This window comes from Somniosus microcephalus, chromosome 2, assembly GCF_052327205.1.
Source record: "Somniosus microcephalus isolate GS21.2 chromosome 2, FLI_Smic_1.0, whole genome shotgun sequence".
In the NCBI taxonomy this organism is placed as follows: domain Eukaryota; kingdom Metazoa; phylum Chordata; class Chondrichthyes; order Squaliformes; family Somniosidae; genus Somniosus; species Somniosus microcephalus.
Window position 1 is genome coordinate 128,025,488 of NC_140988.1, and position 22,922 is coordinate 128,048,409.

Genomic DNA, 22,922 nt, shown 5'->3' on the forward strand with positions numbered 1-22,922 from the left:
ACACGGGGAGAATGTGCAAACTCCACACAGACAGTCGCCCGAGGCCGGATTCGAACCCGGGTCCCTGGCGCTGTGAGGCAACAGTGCTAACCACTATGCCACAGTAGGAAAGGAGCAGTTGAAAAGCAGAATTTGACACTAATGCCTTAGTTTCTTGTCATATGCTTGCCTCCCCCATCACTATTGACATTTTGATCTGCTTGTCACTGGGTCTCCATTTGCATCTAGGCAATAGTGACCATAATATAATACACTTTAAGATGATAATTGAGAAGGACATAAGCATGACGAAAACCAGGGTAATAGATTGCCGAAAAGCTGATTTTGAGGGGCTGAGAATAGAACTTGGGGGAAAATTAAATGGGCAACAATATTGGCAAACAACGATGTAGAACATTTAAAAATGGGGAAAAATTTAAAACTGTGTTCAACAGAGTGCAGGAACAATATATTCTGCTAAAAGGAAAGAACAAACCAAACACTAATGAGACTCCGTGGATGAATAAAGCCATAAGGGAACAATTGAGGGTAAGGAAAGAGGCATACATTAAGTACATAGACAGCAGGGGAGTGCATGATAAGGGAGAAAATAGAGATTAGAAGAGAAGTCAAAAAACAATTAGGAAGGCAAAAAGGAACTAGGAAATTAACAACTTATCAAGGAACATAAAACAAAATAGTAAAATATTTTACAGGCACGTCAATTTAAAAAAAAAAAAAAAAGGAAGGTTGGGATGGGAATAGGGCCATTAAGGGATAGACAGGATAATACCACAGGTAACGATAGAGAGATGGCAGAAATATTAAATAATTATTTTGCTTCAGTATTTACCAGGGAGATAGAACAAGTTGACATGACATTGGATGATGAGATAAATGCATTTAAAATAAAGAGAGGATATATTAAATAATCTAATCAAACTCAGAGGATAAAACCCCTGGTCTGGATGGCTTGCATCCATGCATTTTAAAAGAATCTAGGGAAGCGATAGCAGAGGCATTATTACATATATTTAATAATTCATTAGAAAAAGGTGTAGTGCCAGAGGACTGGCGGATAGCTAACGTAATACCTATATTTAAGAAGGGGGATAGAACATGTCCAGGGAGTTATAGACCAGTCAGCTTAACATCGGTGGTAGGAAAAATAATGGAATCCCTGCTAAAGGAGAAAATAGAAGAACATCTAGAAACCAAACACATAGTAATGAATTGTCAGCATGGATTTCAAAAGGGAAAGTCTTGCTTGACCAACCTCATTGAATTTTTTGAAGAGGTAACAGAGAGAGTAGACAATAGTAATGCAGTAGATGTAATTTATCTAGATTTTCAAAAGGCCTTCGATAAGGTACCCCATAATAGACTGATGAGCAAGGTCAGAGAATGCAGACTGAGGACAAGTACTGAGGGTAATCTGTGTGGAGGTGGGAGATGTCGGTAGGCTTCTTAATGAATACTTTGCGTCTGTTTTCACAAAGGAGAGGGGCGAAGCAGACATTGCTATTGGGGGAGGAGTGTGAAATATTAAATTAAGTAAACCTAGTGAGAGAAGAAGTATTAAGGGGTTTAGCAGCTTTAAAAGTGGATAAATCCCCAGGCTCAGATGAAATGTATCCCAGGCTGTTAAGCGAAGCAAAAGAGGAAATAGCAGAGGCCCTTACTATCATTTTTCAATTCTCTCTGGCTTCAGGTGGTGCCGGAGGACTGCTAATGTGGTGTCCTTGTTTAAAAAGGGAGAAAAGGATAGTCCGAGTAATTACAGGCCAGTCAGCCTACCCTCGGTGGTGGAAAAATTACTGGAAAGAATTCTGAAGGACAGGATAAATCTTCATTTAGAAAGATATGGATTAATCTAGGATAGTCAGCACGGATTTGTTAAGGGAAGGTCGTGTCTGACAAACTTGATTGAATTTTTTGAGGCGGTAACAAGGGTAGATATGGGTAGTGTGTTTGATGTAGTGTATATGGACTTTAGCAAGGCTTTTGATAAGGTTCCACATGGCAGACTGGTCACGAAGTTAAAAGCCCATGGGATCCAGGGCAAAGTGTCAAGTTGGATTCAAAACTGGCTTGGAGACAGGAAGCAGAGGGTAATGGTTGATGGGTGTTTTTGTGACTGGAAGGCTGTTTCCAGTGGGGTTCCGCAGGGCTCAGTACTAGGAACCTTGCTTTGTGTGGTATATATCAATGATCTAGACTTGAATCTAGGGGGTATGATTAAGAAGAAGTTTGCAGATGATACTAAAATCGGCTGTGTGGTTGATACTGAAGAAGGAAACTGTAGACTGCAGGAAGATATCAATAAATTGGTCAGGTAGGCAGAACAGTGGCAAATGGAATTCAATCCGGAGAAGTGTGAGATAATGCATTTGGGGGGGGCTAACCTGGAAAGGGAATACACATTAAATGGTAGGACACTGAGTAGTGTAAAGGAACAAAGGGACCTTGGAGTGCATGTCCACAGATCCCTGAAGGTAGCAGGCCAGGTAGATAAGGTGGTTAAGAAGGCATATGGAATGCTTGCCTTTATTAGCCATGGCATAGAATACAAGAGCAGGGGGGTTATGCTTCAACTGTATAAAACACTAGTTAGGCATTAGCTAGAGTACTACGTGCAGTTCTGGTCACCACATTACAGGAAAGATGTGATTGCACTAGAGAGGGTACAGAGGAGATTTACAAGGATGTTGCCGGGAGTAGAGAATCTTAGCTATGAGGAAAGACTGGATAGGCTGGGTCTGTTCAAAACATATTTAAAAGTTCTTTATCTGAATGCACGCAGCATTCGTAACAAAATAGACGAGTTGACGGTACAAATAACTATACATGGGTATGATCTGGTGGCCATTACAGAAACATGGCTGCAAGGTGACCATAACTGGGAACTAAACATCCAGGGGTATTTGACTATTGGGAAGGACAGACAGGAAGGAAAGGGAGGTGGGGTGGCTATGTTAATAAAGGATGGAATCACTGCAATAGTGAGAAATGATATTGGGTCAAAGGATCAGGATAGTGAGAGTTTGGGTGGAGATAAGGAATAATAAGGGAAAAAAGTCACTCGTGGGCGTAGTCTATAGGCCTCCTAACAGTTGCAACTCTATTGGTCGGAGTATAAATCAGGAAATAGTTGGGGCTTGTAATAAGGGAACAGCTACAATCATGGAAGATTTTAACTTTCATATTGACTGGACAAATCAAATTGGGCAGGGCAGCCTTGAGGAAGAGTTCATAGAGTGAATTAGGGACGGGTTCCTTGAGCAGTATGTAACTGAACCAACCAGGGGGCAGGCAATCTTAGATCTGGTCCTGTGTAATGAGACAGGATTAATAAAAAATGTCCTAGTAAAGGATCCCCTTGGAATGAGTGACCATAACATGGTTGAATTCCAAATTCAGTTGGAGGGTGAGAGAGTTGGATCTCAAACCAGTGTATTAAGCTTAAATAAAGGAGACTATGAAGGTATGAGAGCAGAGTTGACTAAAGTGGACTGGGAAAATAGATTAAGGTGTAAGACGGTACATGAGCAGTGGTGTACATTCAAGGAAATATTTCACAACTTTCAAGAAAAATATATTCCACTGAGGAAACATAGAAGATAGGAGCAGGAGTAGGCCATTCGGCCCTTCGAGCCTGCTCCGCCATTCAATGAGATCATGGCTGATCATCCAAATTCAGTGCCCTGTCCCTGCCTTCTCCCCATATCCCTTGATCCCTTTAGCCTTAAGAAATATATCCAACTCTTTCTTGAATATATTTAATGAACTGGCCTCCACTGCCCTCTGTGGCAGAGAATTTCACAGGTTCACCACTCTCTGGGTGAAGAAATTCCTCCTCATTTCAGTCCTAAATGGCTTACTCCTTAGACTATGACCCCTGGTTCTGGACTCCCCGGCCATCAGAAACATCCTTCCTGCATCTAGTCTGTCCAGGCCTGACAGAATTTTATAGGTTTCGATGAGATCCCCTCTCAATCTTCTAAACTCCAGTGAGTATAAGCCCAATCGACACAATCTCTCTTCATACGTCATTCCTGCCATCCCAAGTATCAGCCTGGTGAATCTTCGCTGCACTCCTTCCATGGCAAGAACATCCTTCCTCAGGTAAGGTGACCAAAACTGCACACAATACTCAAGGTGCGGTCTCACCAAGGCCCTGTACAACTGTAGCAAGACATCCTTGTTCCTGTACTCGAACCCTCTTGCTACGAAGGCCAACATACCATTTGCCTTCTTAACCGCCTGCTGCACCTGCATGCTTACCTTCAGCAACTGGTGCACAAGAACACCCAGGTCTCTTTGCACTTCCCCTTCTCCCAATCTATTGCCATTCAAATAATAATCTGCCTTCCTGTTTTTGCCACCAAAGTGGATAACCTCACATTTATCCACGTTATAGTGCATTTGCCAATGTTTCTGTCCAATCACTGATTTCTTTCAGTTCCACCCTTTCATCAGACCCTATGTTCCCCAGCATCTCTGGGAGGTTATTTGTGTCCTCCTTTGTGAAGACAGAACCAAAATATGTATTTAGTTGGTCTGCCATTTCTTTGTTACCCATTATAAATTCCCCTGATTCTGACTGCAAGGGACCTACGCTTGACTTCACCAATCTTTTTCTCTTCACAATATCTATAAAAGCTTTTACAGTCAGTTTTTATGTTCCGTGCAAGCTTACTCTCCTATTTTCCCTTTCTTAATTAATCCCTTTGTCCTCCTTTGTTGAATCCTAAAATGCTCCCAATCCTCAGGATTATTGCTTTTTCTGGCCAATTTATATGTCCTCTCCTTGGATCTTATGCTATCCCTAATTTCCCTTGTTAGCCACGGTTGAGTCACCTTTTTTGTTTTATTTTTATGCCAAACTGGGATGAACAAATTCTGTAGCTCATCCATTCAGTCTTTGAATGTTTGCCATTGCCTATTCACCGTCAACCCTTTGAGTGCCATTCCCCAATCAATCCTACCCAACTCGCTCCTCAGACCATCGTAGTTTCCTTTATTTAAATTGAGGACCCTAGTCTCTGAGTCAACTACTTCATTCTCCATCTTAATGAAGAATTCGATCATATTATGATCACTCCGACCCAAGGGGCCTCGTACAACAAGATTGCTAATTAATCCTTTCTCGTTACATAATACCCAGTCTAAGATGGCATGATCTCTGATCGGTTCCTCGACATATTGGTCCAGGAAACCATCCCGTAAACACTCCAGGAATTCCTCCTCCACAGTATTGTTACTAATTTGGTTGGCCCAATCTATATGTAAATTTAAAGTCACCCATGATGACTGCTATGCCCTTATTGCACGCTTCTCTAATTTCCCTTTTAATGCCATCCCCAACCTCCGCCTTACTGTTTGGAGGTCTATATACCACTCCCACTAACGTTTTTTTCCCCTTAATATTTCTCAATTCTACCCATACAGATTCCACATCATCAGAGCTAATATCCTTCCTTACAATTGTGTTAATCCCTTCTTTAACCAGTAATGCTACCCCACCTCCCTTTCCTTTTTGCCTATCTTTCCTGAATATCGAATACCCCTGGATGTTGAGTTCCCAGTCTTGGCCATCCTTGAGCCACGTTTCCGTAATCCCAACCAAATCGTATTCGTTTACCTCTATTTGCGCAGCCAATTCATCCATCTTAATACAAATGCTCCTCGCATTAAGACACAAAGCCTTCAGGCTTGTTTTTTTAACGCTCTTAGACCTATTAGAATTATTATTTACTGTGGCCACGTTTGATTTAAACCGTTGATTTCTCTGACTGCCAATTTTGTTTTTCTCCTTCCTATCTTTTGCTTTTATCCTTGTTTCCCTTTCCTCTGTCTCCCTGCTCAGGTTCCCAACCCCCTGCCATTTTAGTTTAAACCCTCCCCCACAGCACTAGCAAACACTCCCCCCTAGGACATCGGTTCCAGCCCTGCCCAGGTGCAAACCGTCTGGTTTGAACTGGTCCCACCTCCCCCAGAACCGGTTCCAATGTCCCAGGAACTTGAATCCCTTCCCCTGGCACCATTCCTCTAGCCACGTATTCATCTGAAGTATCTTTCTATTTCTACTCTGACTAGCATGTGGCACTGGTAGCAATCCTGAGATTACTACCTTTTTGAGGTCCTGTTTTTTAATTAATCTAACTCCCTATATTCCGCTTTTAGGACCTCATCCCACTTTTTACCTATATCGTTGGTGCCTATATGCACCACGACAACTGGGTGTTCACCCTCCCCTTCCAAGATGTTCTGCAGCCGCTCGGAGACATCCTTGACCCTTGCACCAGGGAGGCAACACACCATCCTGGAGTCTCGTTTGCAGCTGCAGAAACGCCTATCTATTCACCTTCCAATAGAATCCCCTATTACTATAGCTCTACCCCTCTTTCCTCACATTCTGTGCAGCAGAGCCTCCCCTGGTGCCAGGAAGTTGGCTGCTGCTGCCTTCCTCTGATAAGCCATCACCCCCCCCCCCCCCAACAATACCCAAAGTGGTGTATCTGTTGGAGAGGGGGATGGCCACAGGGGACCCCTGCACTACCTGCCTGCGCCTAGTACTCTGCCTGTTGGTCACCCGTTCCCTTTCTTCCTGTCCAGCCTCTACCTGCGGTGTGTCCAACTCCGTAAACGTGCTATTCACGATGTCCTGAACGCTCCAGTATGCATCCAATCGCAGCTCCAGTGCCGCAATGCGGTCTGTCAGTAGCTGCAGCTGGATGCACTTCCTGCACATGTAGTTGTCAGGGACACAGGAAGTGTCCCTGATTTCCCACATATCGCAGGAGGACCATATCACGTGGCCCGGCTGTCCTGCCATGACTTACCCTTTGATTTAATTTAAATTCAATTAATTAATCAATCCCACTAATTACACTACAGTTAACTGGTTTACCAACAGTCCCCGCTACACCAGAGAGAACTTAGTAACTATAAACCACAGAGTTAAAGTTTAAAAAAAAAGAGAAATACTCACCAACCAATCACTTACCTGCTTCCTGGTGACGTCACACTTTGATTACTTTTTACACCTCTCCCCCGCTGTTGAATTGGTCGGGCCTCGCTGCTCGCTGATGCCGCCGGTTTTAAGCTCCGCCGCGCTCGCTGTTCCCCTCACAGGTCCGCTCTGGTCGGGCCTCACTGCTCGCTGGCAAAAATGCTGAACAAATATTTTGTATCAGTCTTTACAGTAGAGGACACTAAAAATATCCCAACACTGGACAAACAGGGGGCTATAGGGGGGGAGGAGCTAAACACGATTAAAATCACTAAGGAGATGGTACTCAGTAAGAAAATGGGACTTAAGGCGGTTAAATCCCCTGGACCTGATGGCTTACATCCTAGGGTCTTGAGAGAAGTAGCGGTAGGGATTGCGGATGCATTGGTGGTAATTTTCCAAAACTCCCTGGATTCAGGAAAGGTCCCAGCAGATTGGAAAACTGCTAATGTAACGCCCTTATTTAAAAAGGGAGGTAGACAAAAGGCTGGAAACTATAGACCAGTTAGCCTAACATCTGTGGTTGGTAAAATGTTGGAGTCCATTATTAAGGAAGCAGTAACAGGACATTTGGATAAGCATAATTTAATCGGACAGAGAGCATGGTTTTATGAAGGGGAAGTCATGTTTGACAAATTTTCTCAAATTCTTTGAGGATGTAACAAACAGGGTGGATAAAGGGGAACCATTGGATGTGGTGTATTTGGACTTCCAAAAGGCATTTGACAAGGTGCCACACAAAAGATTACTGCACAAGATAAAAAATCACGGGATTGGGGGTAATATACTGGCATGGGTGGAAGATTGGCTATCTAGCAGAAAACAGAGAGTTGGGATAAATGGTTCATTCTCGGGTTGGCAATCAGTAACTAGTGGTGTTCCGCAGGGGTCAGTGCTGGGACCCCAACTCTTTACAATCTATATTAACGATTTGGAGGAAGGGACCAAGTGCAGCATATCCAAGTTTGCCAACGATACAAAGATGGGAGGGAAAGCAGTGAGTGAGGAGGACATAAAAAACCTGCAAAAGGACATAGACAGGCTAAGTGAATGGGCAGAAATTTGGCAGATGGAGTATAATGTTGGAAAGTGTGAGGTTATGCACTTTGGCAGAAAAAATCAAAGAGCAAGTTATTATCTAAATGGAGAGAAACTGCAAAGTGCTACAGTACAAAGGGATCTGGGGGTCCTGGTGCATGAAACACAGAAGGTTAGTATGCAGGTACAGCAGGTGATCAGGAAGGCCAATGGAATCTTGGCTTTTATTGCAAGGGGGATGGAGTATAAAAGCAGGGAAGTCTTGCTTCAGTTATACAGGGTACTGGTGAGGCCGCACCTGGAATACTGCGTGCAGTTTTGGTTTCCATATTTAAGAAAAGATACACTTGCTCTCGAGGCAGTTCAGAGAAGGTTCACTCGGTTGATTCCGGAGATGAGGGGGTTGACTTATGAGGAAAGGTTGAGTAGGTTGGGCCTCTACTCATTGGAATTCAGAAGAATGAGAGGCGATCTTATCGAAACATGTAAGATTGTGAGGGGGCTTGATCGGGTGGATGCGGGGAGGATGTTTCCACTGATGGGTGAGACTAGAACTCGGGGGCATAATCTTAGAATAAGGGGCTGCCCTTTCAAAACTGAGATGAGGAGAAACTTCTTCACTCAGAGGGTAGTGAATCTATGGAATTTGCTACCTCAGAGAGCTGTGGAAGCTGCGACATTAAATAAATTTAAAACGGAGATAGACCGTTTCCTAGCTGATAAGGGAATTAGGGGTTACGGGGAGCGGGCAGGGAAGTGGACGTAAGTCTAGGTTCGGATCAGCCATGATCCTATTGAATGGCGGAGCCGTATGGCCTACTCCTGCTCCTACTTCTTATGTTTTCCTTGGATCAGAGGAGGCTGAGGGGAGACCTTATTGAGGTATATAAAATGATGAGGGGCCTAGATAAAGTGGATAGAAAGGATCTATTTCCCTTAGCAGAGGGGTCCAAACCCAGGGGGCACAGATTTAAAGTAATTGGTGGAAGGTTTAGAGGGGATTTGAGGGGAAATTTCTTCACCCAGAGGGTTGTGGGGGTCTGGAACTCTGCCTGAAAGGGTAGAGGCAGGAACCCTAACCACATTTAAAAAGTACTTGGATGTGCACTTGGGATGCTCTAACCTGCAGGACTACGGACCAAGAGCTGGGAAGTGGGATTAGGCTGGATAGCTCTTTGTTGGCCGGCGCGGACACGATGGGCCGAAATGGCCTCCTTCCGTGGTGTAACTTTCTATGATTCTAAGTAGCAGAATGGATAGCTAGCTGGCTTCAAGACAGAAAGCAGAGAGTAGGGGTAAACAGTGGTAGAAGGTGGGTAGTGGTGTTCCACAAGGATCAGTGCTGGGACCACTGCTGTTCACAATTTATATTAACGATTTAGACTTTGGAATCAAAAACACAATTTCTAAATTTGCAGATGACACCAAAATGTCAATAATGAGGAGGACTGCTACAAATTACAGGAGGACATTAATAAACTTGCAAAATGGGCATATAATTGGCAAATGAAGTTCAACACAGATAAATGTGAGGTATTACATTTTGGTAGGAAGAATAGGGAGGTCATTTATTACTTGGAGAGTGCGAGTCTGGGTGAGGTAGAGGAACAAAGGGATCTAGAAGTACAAATACACAAATCACTAAAAGTTGCGACACAAGTTAGCAAGGCCATTACAAAAAAAAGGCAAACCAAGCACTAGGGTTTATTTCTAGAGGAATAGAATTGAAAAGTAGGGAAGTTATGCTAAACCTGTATTGAACCTTGGTTAGACCACACTTGGAATACTGCATACAATTCTGGTTGCCATATTATAAAAAGGATATAGAGGCACTGGAGAGGGTGCAGAGAAGATTTACAAGGATGATACCAGAAATGCGAGGGTATACATATCAGGAAAGAATGAACAGGCTGGGTCTCTTTTTCTCTTGAAAAAAGAAGGCTGAGGGGTGACCTAATAAGAGGTCTTTAAAGTTTATGAAAGGTTTTGATAGTGGCTACAGAGAGAATGTTTCCACTTGTGGGGAAAAGCATAACTAGAGACCATCAATATAAGATAGTCACCAAGAAATCCAATGGGGGAATTCAGAAAAAGTTTCTTTTACCCAAAGAATGGTGAGAATGTGGAACTCGCTACCACAGGGAGTGGTTGAAGTGAAAGGTACAGATACATTTAAGGGGAGGCTAGACAAGCATATGAGGGAGAAGGGAATAGAGGGTTATGCTGATAGATTGAGATGAGGAAAGACTGGAGGAGGCGTGAGTGGAGCATAAACGCTGACATGGACTGGTTGGACTGAATGGCCTTTTTCAGTGCTGTATATCCTATGTAAGCCTGCCAGAAATGGGGAAAGAGGTTGATCGAGAGGCCATATAGAGGCCCTTGGCAAAGGGCAGGAGGGAGAGAGATAAAGGGAGGAAAATTGGGTTGCGCTACTGGAAGCGCTCCTCCTCCCTCTTAGGGTGCTGCCATTCAATATCATGGCGTTGTGTGCGGCAGCGCCACGCGTGTAGGCACGTAGCGCTACGGTACTACAGTGTCCCTCCCCTCATTAAAGGGGAGGAGCCTAGCGCAGTGCACACGGAGCCCTGCTGGACTACTGTGGAGCGGGGTGCCGGCAAAAGAGTGCCGGGCTGACCGATCGTAGCCGGCACCCTGCAGGAGGAGGTGAAAGGGGGCATGTGCTGGCGGGCAGCCCAAAAGAAATGGCCGCCCGGCACCTGCCCTTTTAATTTGCACCGCCTCGGCCGCAAACACGGCACCCTGACCCTGTCGGACATAACGTCTGGCAGTAGGTCTGGGGGCGCGAGCGAAGTTTGCGAGTGGGGTGCTGCACACGGCAATGACGTCATCTTTAACACTTCAATTAGATCACCCACTTAATCTTCTGAATTTAAGGGAATACAAGTTTAGTCTATGCAACCTGTCCTCCTAATTTAGTACTTTTAGCCCTGGTTTAATTCCGGTGAATTTATGCTGTACCCCCTCAGAGGCTCATGTATCGTCCTGAGGTGCAGTGCTCCAGATGGAGTCTGGCCAGAACTCTCTACAGCTGTAAACAGCCTGCTGATTTGCTATTGCCCATTTTGCACTGCTGTCCAAGACTAATTTATACCCCTGTTTCAAGTGACATGTCTGCACATAGGATACTGATTTTTTTTAGCTGCATTTAAAAACTTAGCTGGTATCCCTGATTGCCTGGTATGTAGAAGCATCGCGTGATGTGGCGCTAAGTCATAGAAGCTGGATGATCAGTCTGTGCCGAATTAGCTGATCTTAGCTGGAGCTTTGGTAAGAGTGCTGTATTCCTATTGCCCTACAGTAGGCAGTTTAAAAAATACCTTGGCATTCCGCTGAACATAAGAAGTAGGAGCAGGCATAAGAAGTAGGAGCAGGAGCAGGAGTAGGCCATACGGCCCCTCGAGCCTGCTCCACCATTCAATAAGATCATGGCTGATCTTCAACCTCAACTTCAATTTCCCGCCCGATCTCCATATCCCTTGATTCCCATAGAGGCCAAAAATCTATCTATCTCAGCCTTGAATATACTCAATGACTGAGCATCCACAGCCCTTTGAGGCAGAGAATTCCAAAGTTTCACAAACCTCATGAGTGAAGAAATTCCTCTTCATCTCAGTCTTAAAACCCCTTATCCTGAGACTACGCCCACTGTTCTAGACTTTCCAGCCACTTTAGTCCCATTAGTTTCTCAAGTACTTTTTCTCTACTGATATTAGTTCCTCACCCTCATTAGCCCCCTAGTTCCCCACTATTTTTGGTATGCTTTTTGTATCTTCTACTGTGGAGACAGATACAAAGTATTTGTTTAAAGTCTCTGCCATTTCCTTGTTCCCCAATATAATTTCTCCTGTCTCCGCCTCTAAAGGACCAACACTTACTTTTGCAGCTCTCTTCCCTTTTACATACATGTAGAAGCTCATGCAATCTGTTTTTATATTTCTTGCTCATTTACTCTCATTCTAATTTCTGTCTTTTTATCAATTTTTTGGTCCTCCTTTGCTGGTTTCTAAAGCTCTCCCAATCCTCAAGCTTGCTACTATTCTTCTCAACATTATAAGCCTCTTTTAATCTAATATACAATCCTTAACTTCTTTAGGTAGCTACGGTTGGATCACCTTCCCGTGGATTTTTTTATTTCTCAATGGAATGTATATTCGTTGAGAATTTTGGAATATTTCTTTAAATGTTTGCCACTGCTTATTTGCTGTCATACCTTTTAATCTAATTTCCCAATCTACCTTGGCCAACTCACCCCTCATACCTATGTAATTGGCTTTATTTAAGTTTTAAGACTCTAGTTTCCGACTTAGAATTTCAATTCTGAGAATGACATTATTATCATATGATCACACTTCCCTAGAGGATCCTTTACTATGAGAGTACTAATTAACCCTGCCTCATTGCACAAAACAAGATCTAAAATAGCCTGTTCTCTGGTTGGTTCCATGACGTATTGTTCTAGGAAACTGTCTCGAACACATTCCATGAATTCGTCCTCCAGACTACCCTTGCCAATTTGATTTGCCCAGTCGATATGAAGATTAAAGTCCCTATGATTATGACATTAGCTTTGTTCAAGCTCCTATTATTTCTTGATTAATGCTCTGTCCAATGGTATAGCTACTGTTAGGAGTGCTATAAACTACTCCCACCACTGTTTTCTGCCCCTTGTTATTTCTTATCTCCACCATACTGGTTCTACTTCCTGATCTTCTGAGCCAAGATCCTTTCTCACTACTGTCCTTATGTCATCCTTTATTATCAGGGCTACTGCACCCTCTCCCCGCCCCCCCCCCCCCCCCCCCCCCCCCCGCCCAAACACTCCTTTTCCAGTCTGTCTGTCTCTTTTTGAAATGTCAAGTACCCTGGAATATTTAGTTCCCACCCTTAGTCACCTTGCAACCACTTCTCTACTGGCTATTAGATCATACCCATTTATCTCTCTTGTTGCAAATGCTTCGTGCATTCAGGTAAAGAGCCTTTAGTTTTAACTTTTTACTATTATTCACTGCTTTCACCTTATTTGCTGATGCACTATTACCTTTAAACTCTCTGGGGGGGGTAAATTCAGTTGGTTTGCGCCTCCCGTTAGCGCCTTAAGAGGGCGCTAATGGGGCGCAAAGCAACTAGAGGCCGGGTGCGGCGATGATTGCACCGCTCATGAAATTAACTAGACATTTTGCGGCGGTGCTAAATACTACCGCCACGATCTCCTGCGCGGCAGATCGTGATGTCAGTCGAGAGTGCAATGCCCCGGTAGCGCCACGGACCGGATATTGAGTGACGCCCCCTGTCTTACCGTCTGCTGCTAGCAACGACCGGTTGAGGGGAACGTTTTGCAGCCAGGAAGGGATTGGGGGAGCGCTATTTAAAGGCGACCGCTTCCTGTCTTTTTTTGTCGGCGAAATTTTTGCACCACACATCGAGAGAGAGAGAGAGACTGCAGGAGGTATTCAAAGCTGTGTTGAGTTTTAGGTACTGAGCAGCACTTTGCAGGTTCTTTCTGATTTGATCTTTCTTGCATCGATTTGGAAGAGACTCTGGGGGCTGCACTCTGAGCTCCTTCCCTGGGTCTCTCCATTGTTCTTTCCAACAGAATTGATGTACAGGTCTTTCCAGGCCGAGATTCAAGGCTGCAATGAGCAGGGTGTGGATGGAGAGCAAGATCGACCCAATCCCCTTTAACTGGCCAGCGCCAGTGTGTCTGTGTTCCATTGCTGGCTGACATCACATGAGCTTCGCCAGCGCTCTGAGGTAGCGCCTCACTCCTCGGCCTTTGCACCTTAAGACAGGTGTGCAGCGCCTGATTTAGAGCTCCAATCACCTCCAGGGGCGATAAAAGCCAAGTTTGCAGTTGGAGGCGATAATTAGCTGCAGGTGCTAAACTTTGCGCCCGGCCGATAATTGCGCCCCAAATGGGGCGATACCGAATTTCTCCCCCTCTGTCCCTTCCTGTTATTGCCTTGACGTTTCTCTAGATTAGTAAATTTCCCCTCTCCTGCCCCCTCCCCCCACGTTTTAGTTTAAAGCCCTATTCTTAATTTACACCAGCACAGGTTTGTTAATAAATATGTTTCATAAATCATTTTAATGTAATAAAATTTAAAGTGCAAGTATTTTCTCCGCCAGTAGTTTGTTGCCTTGCTGTGCTGAAAATGGGAGAGAAAGAGAAAGTAATGAGTGATGCAGCACATTCCGAATCCAGCATCCAGAAGAAGGAAAAGGAGAAAAAGAAAAGGTCGAGGGTCAACAAGGTGCTTTCTGAGATTAAAAAACAAGTTGAGTTTTGGTTTGGTGATGTGAACCTCCACAAAGACCGATTCCTTCAAGAACAGATTCAGAAATCCAGAGATGGATGTGAGTAATGTATCTCTTGCTATTCACCAATGGTGTATGATATACCTATCAATTTATCCAATGAAAAGCGACGAGTTAAGAAAGTAACTATAGGTTTTTATTGGCTAAATAACAGAGCCCACCCTCGTGGGTGATCGGATCCAACAAGGAGGAATACCAGCCAGTCGACCACCTTTATACCTGGGCAGGTAGGTGGAGCCGTGGGCGGAGTCAGCAGTGGTCAGCCCAGGTATAACAGCGTGACAAGAGGCGACCTCGTATAGTGATACAACAGTGTGAACAGTGATAACCATAGAGTAACGATATAACAGTGATAACTATAGTGTAACGATAGTGAACGATAAAAGTGGTTTACCACAGTGTATAAATGTGTAAAAGTCTAACTGTCTATATTTACTTTTAATGTAATAAATTTTTCTAACCCCCAGATGTTGATATATCCGTGCTGACAGTATTCAACAAAATGAAAAAGCTAACCACAGATGTAAAATTAATAGCAAGGGCATTAAAAAACTCTGATGTTATTGAGGTGAGCATGAATAATTTCCTTTATAGTCTGCTGTCATGATTAAAGGCTAACTCCAACCTGATCTCATTCTGGATATGCTATGCAGTCACTTGCTATTGACTTTTGCTTCTATGAACAACTTAAATTGGAGCTTTTCACAAAGGAAAAAATACCCCAAGGTATGTTAGAGGGGGCATACATGCTGTGCCAGAAAGGGAGAGATTAGGAATTGGGGTGGAAAGCTTGGATAAAAAAATGAATTTTGAGAAGTTTTTCGAGGTGGAGAGGCAAAGTGGTCTGGGGAGAGAGTGCCAGAGAGGACAAATGTGAGTGGCGGTTCTACAACAAATAGTAGGGTGAAGGGGAGTGAATAGAAGGCCAAGAATTGGAGCGACAGAATGCAGAGCTAGGATGGGGCAAGGTGTCCAGGGATTTATAAACAAAAGCGAGGATTTTAAATTTACCAGTGGTAAATGAGGCTGGGCCGATGGCAATTACAGTAAGGTCCCACAAATGTGGAGTTTTTTGGTATTACAGTAATTGGAGGGGAATATTGGGCAGACCCCATCGCTTCTCTTCAAATAGTGCTTTGGATTTTTTTGCATCCATCTTGGTTTAACATGTCCAAAAGACAGCACCTCTGACAGTATAGCACTCCCTCACTCACTGTTGCACTGAAGTGTCAACCTAGATCATGTACTCAAGTGGGCACCAGGATGCAACATTAGAGAGGAGAGACAAATAGCACTAGAGTAAACAATAGTTCAGAAATAGGAGGGATCAGACAGGGCAAGTGCAAGGCAGTCGGAGATCAGTTTGGAGTGCATGTGCGTAAATGCACATAGCGCGTGGTAAATTAGTTTGGCGAGCTGGAGGCACAAGATGCCACGTGGGACAATGATATAGTGGCAATAACAGAAACTTGGCTCAAAGAAGTGGGAGATTGAGAACTTAATATTCCTGGCTAAAAGGTATTCAGGAAAGAAAGGAGGGGTTGTGGCCAATGTTCCCTTTAAGCCACGTGGCGCACAGCGCTCCGTACCTCCCACGCAACTGGCTCACCGGCTTTTAAATGGGGATAAACCACGCGTGCGCAGTATTTTGAATGGGCGCATGCTCCCCCCCCCCCCCCCAAAAAAAATTAAAGGGAACATTGGTTGTGGCAGTAGTGATCAAATAAACTATTATAGCACTGGAAAGTGATGAGGCAGTTGAGGGGTCAAAGACGTCTATTTGGTTAGAACTAAGAACATAAGAAATAGGAGCAGGAGTAGGCCATTCGGCCCCTTGAGCCTGCTCCACCATTCAATAAGATCCTGGCTGATCGACCTCATCTCCACTTTCCTGCACTATCCCCATATCCCTTGATTCCCTTAATATCCAAAAATCTATCTATCTCTGTCTTAAATATACTTAACAACTCAGCCTTCACAGCCCTCTGGGGTAGAGAATTCCAAAGATTCACCACCATCTGAGTGAAGAAATTTCTCCTCATCTTCGTCCTAAATGGCCTGCCCCTTATTCTGAGACTGTGACCCCAGGGGAAATATTCTCCCTGCGTCTACCTTGTCGAGCCCTGTAAGAATCTTGTATATTTCAATGAGATCACCTTTTTCTAAACACCAGAGAATATAGGCCTAGCCTACTCAATCTCTCCTCATAGAACAATCCCCCATCCCAGGAATCAGTCTGGTGAACCTTCATTACACTCCCTCTGTGGCAAGTATATCCTTCCTTGGGTAGGGAGACCAAAATCGTACACAATACTCCAGGTGTGGTCTCACCAGGGTCTTACATCATTGCAGTAAGATGTCTTTACTCTTATACTCAAATCCTCTTATAATAAAGGCCAACATACCATTTGCTTTCCTAATTGCTTGCTGTACCTGAATGTTAACTTTTAGTAATTTGTGTACAAGGACACCCAGGTCCTTCTGAACACCAACATTTCCCAATCTCTCACCATTTAAAAAAATACTCTGCTTTTCTATTTTTCCTACCAAAGTGGATAACTTCACATTTCTCCACATTATATTCCATTTGCCATGTTCTTGCCCACTCACTTAGCCTGTCTATATCCCCTTGAAGCCCCTTTGCATCCTCCTCACAACTTGCATTCCCACCTAGCTTTGTATCATCAGCAAACCTCGATTTATATTATACAGTATTTGGTTCCCTCATCCAAATCATTGATAAAGATTGTGAATAGCTGAGCCCCAAGCAGTGATCCTTGCGGTACCCCACTAGTTACAGCCTGCCAACCTGAAAATGACCCGTTTATTCCTACTCTCTGTTTTCTGTCGGTTAACCAATCCTCAATCCATGCTAGTATATTACCCCCCATCCCATGAGCCCTAATTTTGTTTAATAACCTCTTGTGTGGCACCTTAGCGAATGCCTTCTGAAAATCCAAATACACCACATCCACTGGTTCCCCTTCTCTATTCTGCTAGTTACAACCTCAAAAAACCCCAACAGATTTGTCAAACATGATTTTCCTTTCATAAATCCATGTTGATTCTGCCCAATCGTATTATTATTTTCGAAGTGCCCTTTTACCACACCCTTAATAATAGATTCTAGCATTTCCCCTACTACTGATGTCAGGCTAACTGGTCTGTAGTTCACCGTTTTCTCTCCCTCCTTTCTTAAATAGTGGAGTTACATTTGCTACCTTCCAATCCGCGGGAACCGTTCTAGAATCTATGGAATTTTGGAAGATGACAACCAGTGCATCCACTATATCTATAGCCACCTCTTTTAAAACCCTAGGATGTAGGCCATTAGGTCATGGGAAGCTTTCGGTCCCATTAATTTCTCCAGTACTTTTTTTTACGGTACTAATTTCTTTCAGTTCCTCGCTCTCGCTAGACCCTTGGTTCTCCACTATTTCCGGGAAGTTTTTTGCGTCGTCTTCCGTGTAGACAGACACAAAGTATTTATTTAATTTCTCTGCCATTTCCTTATTACTTATTCCCCATTATAATTTCTCCTGTCTCAGGCTGTAAGGGACCCACGTTTACTTTTGCTAATCTTTTTCTTTTTACATACCTATAGTCTGTTTACAGTCTGTTTTTATGTCTCTTGCTAGGTTATACTCATATATTCTATTTTCCCTTTCTTTATTAATTTCTTGGTCCTACTTTGCCGAATTCTAAAATCCTTCCCAATCCTCAGGCTTACTACTCTTTTGGCAATATTATAAGCCTCTTCCTTTGATCTAATACTATCTTTAACTTCTCTTGTTATAGGCCACCAAATAGTGGGAAGGAGATGGAGGAACAAGTGACAGAAAGATGCAAGAACTATAGAGTAATGATAATGGAAGACTTTGATTATCCGAATATAGACTGGGATAGTAACAGTGTAAAGGGCAAAGAGGGGGAGGAATTCTTGAAACGTGTACAAGAGAACTTTCTTAATCAGTGTGGTTCCAGCCCAACAAGGAAGCAAAATAAAAACACAAAATGCTGGAAACACTCAGCAGGTCAGGCAGCATCTGTGGAGAGAGAAACAAAGTTAACGTTTCAGGTCGATGACCCTTCGTCAGAAGCAGTATTGGATTTAGTTCTGCGCTCCTCTAATTCTGCCCTCTTGAGCATCCCTGATTATAATCGCTCAACCTTTGGTGGCCATGCCTTCTGTTGCCTAGGCCCTAAGCTCTGGAATTCCCTGCCTAAACCTCTCCGCCTCGCTAACTCTCTTTCCTTCTTTAAGGCACTCCTTAAAACCTACCTCTTTGACCAAGCTTTTGGTCACCTGCCCTAATTTATCCTTATGTGGATCGGTGTCAAATTTAATTGTCTTAAAATACTCCTGTGCAGTGCCTTGGGATGTTTTACTATGTTAAAGGTGCTATATAAATACAAGGTGTTGTTGTTGTTGTAGTAGTAGTAGTTCTGGGGAATGAAGTGAAGCATGTTTCAATGGGGGAACAGTGATTGTAACATTAGGTTTAGAATAGTTACGGAAATGGACAAGGAACAATCGAGCATAAAAATACTTAACTGGAGGAAGACTAGTTTTAGTGAGTTAAAAAAGGGACCTTGCCCAGGTGGATTGGAATCAAAAATTGGTAGGCAAAACAGTAATTGAATAATGGGAGGCCTTCAAGTAGGAGATGGTTCGGGTACAGAATAGACACATTCCCACGAGGTGGAAGGAAGGGCATCCAAAGCTAGAGCTCCCTGGATGACTAAAGATATAGAGATTAAAATGCAACAGTAAAAGGAGGTTTATGAGAAATGTAAGGTTCATAATATACAATATAAAACCACGCTGAATACAGAAAGTACAGAGATCTTAAAAAGAAAAGGGAAGGAGAGGGACAAAAAGAGAATGTGAGAATAGATAGCAGCTAACATAAAAGGGAATCCAAAAGTCTTTTTATAAACATATAAATAGTAAAAGGATAGTGAGTGGGGCCGATTAGGGACAGAAGTGCGTGAACTTTTGTTGGTTTTCCCATGGCCTTTATCAAAACAAAGTGTTTGAACGGTTGTTTTTCAGACTGGAGGGAAGTATACAGTGATGTTCCCCAGAGGTCAGTATTGGGGCCGCTGCTTTCTTTGATGTATATCAGTGACCCAGACTTTGGTATACAGGGCATAATTTCAAAGTTTGCAGATGACACTAAACTCGGAAAAGTAGTAAACAATTTGGAGGATGGTAACAGACTGGTGAAATGGGCAGGCACATGGCAGATGAAATTTAACGCAGTGTATGTGAATGATTCATTTTGGTAGGAAGAATGAGGAGAGGCAATATAAACTAAATGGTACAATTTTAACGGGGGTGCGGGAACAGAGACCTGGTGGTGTATGTACACAAATCTTCGAAGGTGGCAGGACAAGTTGAGAAGGCTGCTTAAAAAAACATGGGATCCTTGGCTTTATTAATAGAGGCATAGAGTACAAAAGCAAGGAAGTTATGCTGAACCTTTATAAAATACGGTTAGGCCTCAGCTGGAGTATTGTTCAATTCTAGGCACCACACTTCACAAAAGATATCAAGGCATTGGAAAGGGTGCAGAAGAGATTTACTAGAATGGTGTCACGGATGAGGGACTTCAAGTTATGTGGAAAGACTGGAGAAGCTGAGGTTGTTCTCCTTGGAGCAGAGAAGGTGAAGAGGAGATTTGATAGAGATGTTCAAAATCAAACGGTTTTGATGGTAAATAAGGAGAAACTGTTTCCAGTGGCAGAAGGGCCGGTAACTGAGGACACAGATATAAGGTGATGGCAAAAGAACCAGAGGCGATATGCCAAAATCTTTTTTACGCAGTGAGTTGTTAGGATTTGGAATGCACCACCATGAAGGAGTGGTGTAAGCAGATTCAGTTGTGTCTTTCAAAAGGGAACTGGATAAATACTTGAAGGGAAAACATTTGCAGGGCGATGGGGAAAGAGCAGGGAAGTGGAACTAATTGGATAGCTCTACCCAGGAGCCGGTGCAGGCAGGGTGGGCCGAATAGCCTACTTCTGTGCTGTATTATACTATAAGTGGGCTTGAACCCACAACCTTCTGACTAAGGCAAGAGCCAAAAGACTAGGTTTTCTACTGTCTGAGGATTCACATACTTTGTAGTAATGTCCTAGAAAATTTGAAAACGGGTGCACTTTTAAAATTGCTCTTAATGTTGAGGCTGTAAATGCAAACATAAGTTTCTGGTCTGGTTTTGACATGTTGAGATTTTAATAATGGAGTTGTAAAACATTTTGGTGAGTAGATAATCAAACTGAGCTACCAACATTTTATGTTGCATGATCATTGAAGGGAACAGGCCAGTACACTCCAGTCCTATAGCCCCTCGGCTCCAGACATCCCAGATAAATGGCTTATCTCAGCTGATAGTTGTGCTCACTTGCATTGTTGCGCTCGTTAACTCCTCTAATCCACTTCTTCTGATTTCATCAGCATTTGCTGTTTAAATACAGATAACAATTGTCAATCTCAAAAGTTCATCATTGCCCAAATACTGTGGGGCCTCCCTATACTGTACTTAAAATGGCTGACTTTAAGTCCTCCAGATTGATATTCAGGACTAAAAAGGAAGGCGATTTCTCGCCAACAGCAATGAGCCGCTCGGATGGCAAGTTCAAGATGCAAAATATCAGCTTGATAAATCAATTTGTGATTTATAAACAATGACAAAATATGACTTGCATTTAAAGTGCTCCTATAGTATTCATATTCCCTTTTTAATGGTGCTTTTAAATAAAATGCTTTTGAAATGTTGCCTTCAGCTGAATGTAGAAGGAACAAAATTAAGAAGGCGTATGGCCTTGGGAGTTCAGCCACAAGATGTTGATGACCGCACGATTTATGTGGTAGGTATGAGGTCTGAAATATTTTCAAATTTGTCCTCAATTTAAAAATGTTTTGATCAGGGGGAAAAATGAAGGAAATCAAAATATTTCCTACTAGAAATCATTTTATGGAGCTATATACAGGCCTGAGTTTTCCTCCGTTACAGTTGGATTTGACAGTGCTGGGATGAGTGGGAGGAAGTAGTCAGATGAGTGATTCTGTCAAGTTTCCCACAATCGCTGCCAGAATTTTTCCACTAGAAATGATGGCAGCCATTGATAGCACCACGGAGCCTCGAGAGTAGGCAGTAATGGTCATTGCTAGTATGTTACTGGCATCCAGTATTGCTGGCCATTTAAATCCCATTTCAAGGAGTGGAGGAATCAATCGCAGAGCAGGGAACTTCTACCCACAAATTATTTCAAAAGGCAACTTGTAATGCTGGAGCAGCCATTCTCCGACTCAGCGCACCCTGTGTCAAGCTGCCTGGCAGATGGAAATACTGGCTGCCTGAAGCACCAGTGGAGTCTGAATTAAAATGGTGCAGTTTTTAATATCTACACAAACTTTGACCAGGAACCATCCCATTCTCACCTGAAGCAACTTAAGTAGAAATAGAAGGGAAACAACTTGGATGGGATGTAAAATGTCTGGTCGTGGGCACACTCCAGATAGCAGCTTCTCAGCTGGGCAGGATTTAAAAACTGCTGAAGGAATTTCTTAAATCTTTCTAATAATGTCATGTGAAGCTATGGGGGGGGGGGCTGTTGAGGTGAGGGTTCAATTTACAACTCAAGACGCTGGTATAATATTGTACTGATTCTTGTATAGTGCCTAGTGAAATATCCCCAGGCAAGTGTCTGAATTTATGGTCAAAGCTATATAGATTTCTTTGAAAGTGGCTGATTTCAGGGTCATGTCTGCCACCAATGCTATCTGCAGACATGGGATGGGGAGGGGGTGGAAGACATGCACTAGGCCAGAATCCCAAGAGAATAAAAAATATTAATCCAGTCTCATCTTTTAGGAGTTGCTACCCAAAAATGTTTCACATGGTTGGATAGACCGCGTGTTCAGTAAATGTGGAAATGTAGTCTACATCAGCATTCCTCGTTACAAAACAACTGGTGACCCAAAAGGATTTGCCTTCGTGGAATTTGAGACTACAGCAGGAGCCCAAAAAGCCATAGAGGTAAAGAAGAAATTTTGAGAAATTCAGCTGCTCGTCCTGTTTCTTTTACCACCCACCCAAAAATCAGGACACATCCCCATGTATAAAGCTTATTAAGTTTAACCCAACTAATACCAGCTTGCAAGCTCCTTCCTGCTTTCAGAAATGAAGATGTGGGCAACCAGCCCTGAGGTGATGGGCCTTCTATCTTTGTTATCTTCTGAAGGGGGCATGCAGATGATTTCCAACATACACACGCTTTTATTTATCCATCTACATTCTCTCATATTTATCATGTTCTTATGCAGAATGACCTGCATTTACTTGCCAATTTGGGAGTTTAAAAGTTGGAAGCTCACCTCACCTCACCCTCTACAGGAATGGGTCTCTCCTCCCCACCCCCCCCCCCTGCAGTAATGGGTCTGTCTCTCTCCATGTTCCATTGGTGAGTGAGGCTGGCTGGTCATCTTGCCAACAGTATAGAGTACTACATTGGATTGACTCCTTTCTACCCTTTTAGGCAG

General features: G+C 43.3%; 1 protein-coding gene across 6 annotated transcripts in view; it reads left to right on the forward strand.

Annotated features, from left to right (window-relative positions):
• The window catches only part of larp7 (La ribonucleoprotein 7, transcriptional regulator), a 56,631-nt gene that overhangs the window by 3,150 nt on the left and 30,559 nt on the right, over nucleotides 1–22,922 (forward strand). For 3 of the 6 annotated variants that reach the window (XM_085962234.1, XM_085962230.1, XM_085962232.1), the window contains exons 2-5: nucleotides 14,183–14,410; nucleotides 14,839–14,939; nucleotides 21,164–21,247; nucleotides 22,255–22,419. In XM_085962234.1, the coding sequence (XP_085818360.1) occupies nucleotides 14,209–14,410; nucleotides 14,839–14,939; nucleotides 21,164–21,247; nucleotides 22,255–22,419 (552 nt within the window). In that variant the 5' untranslated portion in view covers nucleotides 14,183–14,208. The remainder of the gene's footprint in view (nucleotides 1–14,182; nucleotides 14,411–14,838; nucleotides 14,940–21,163; nucleotides 21,248–22,254; nucleotides 22,420–22,922) is intronic. The other 3 variants (XM_085962236.1, XM_085962231.1, XM_085962235.1) reach the window with 1 other exon arrangement.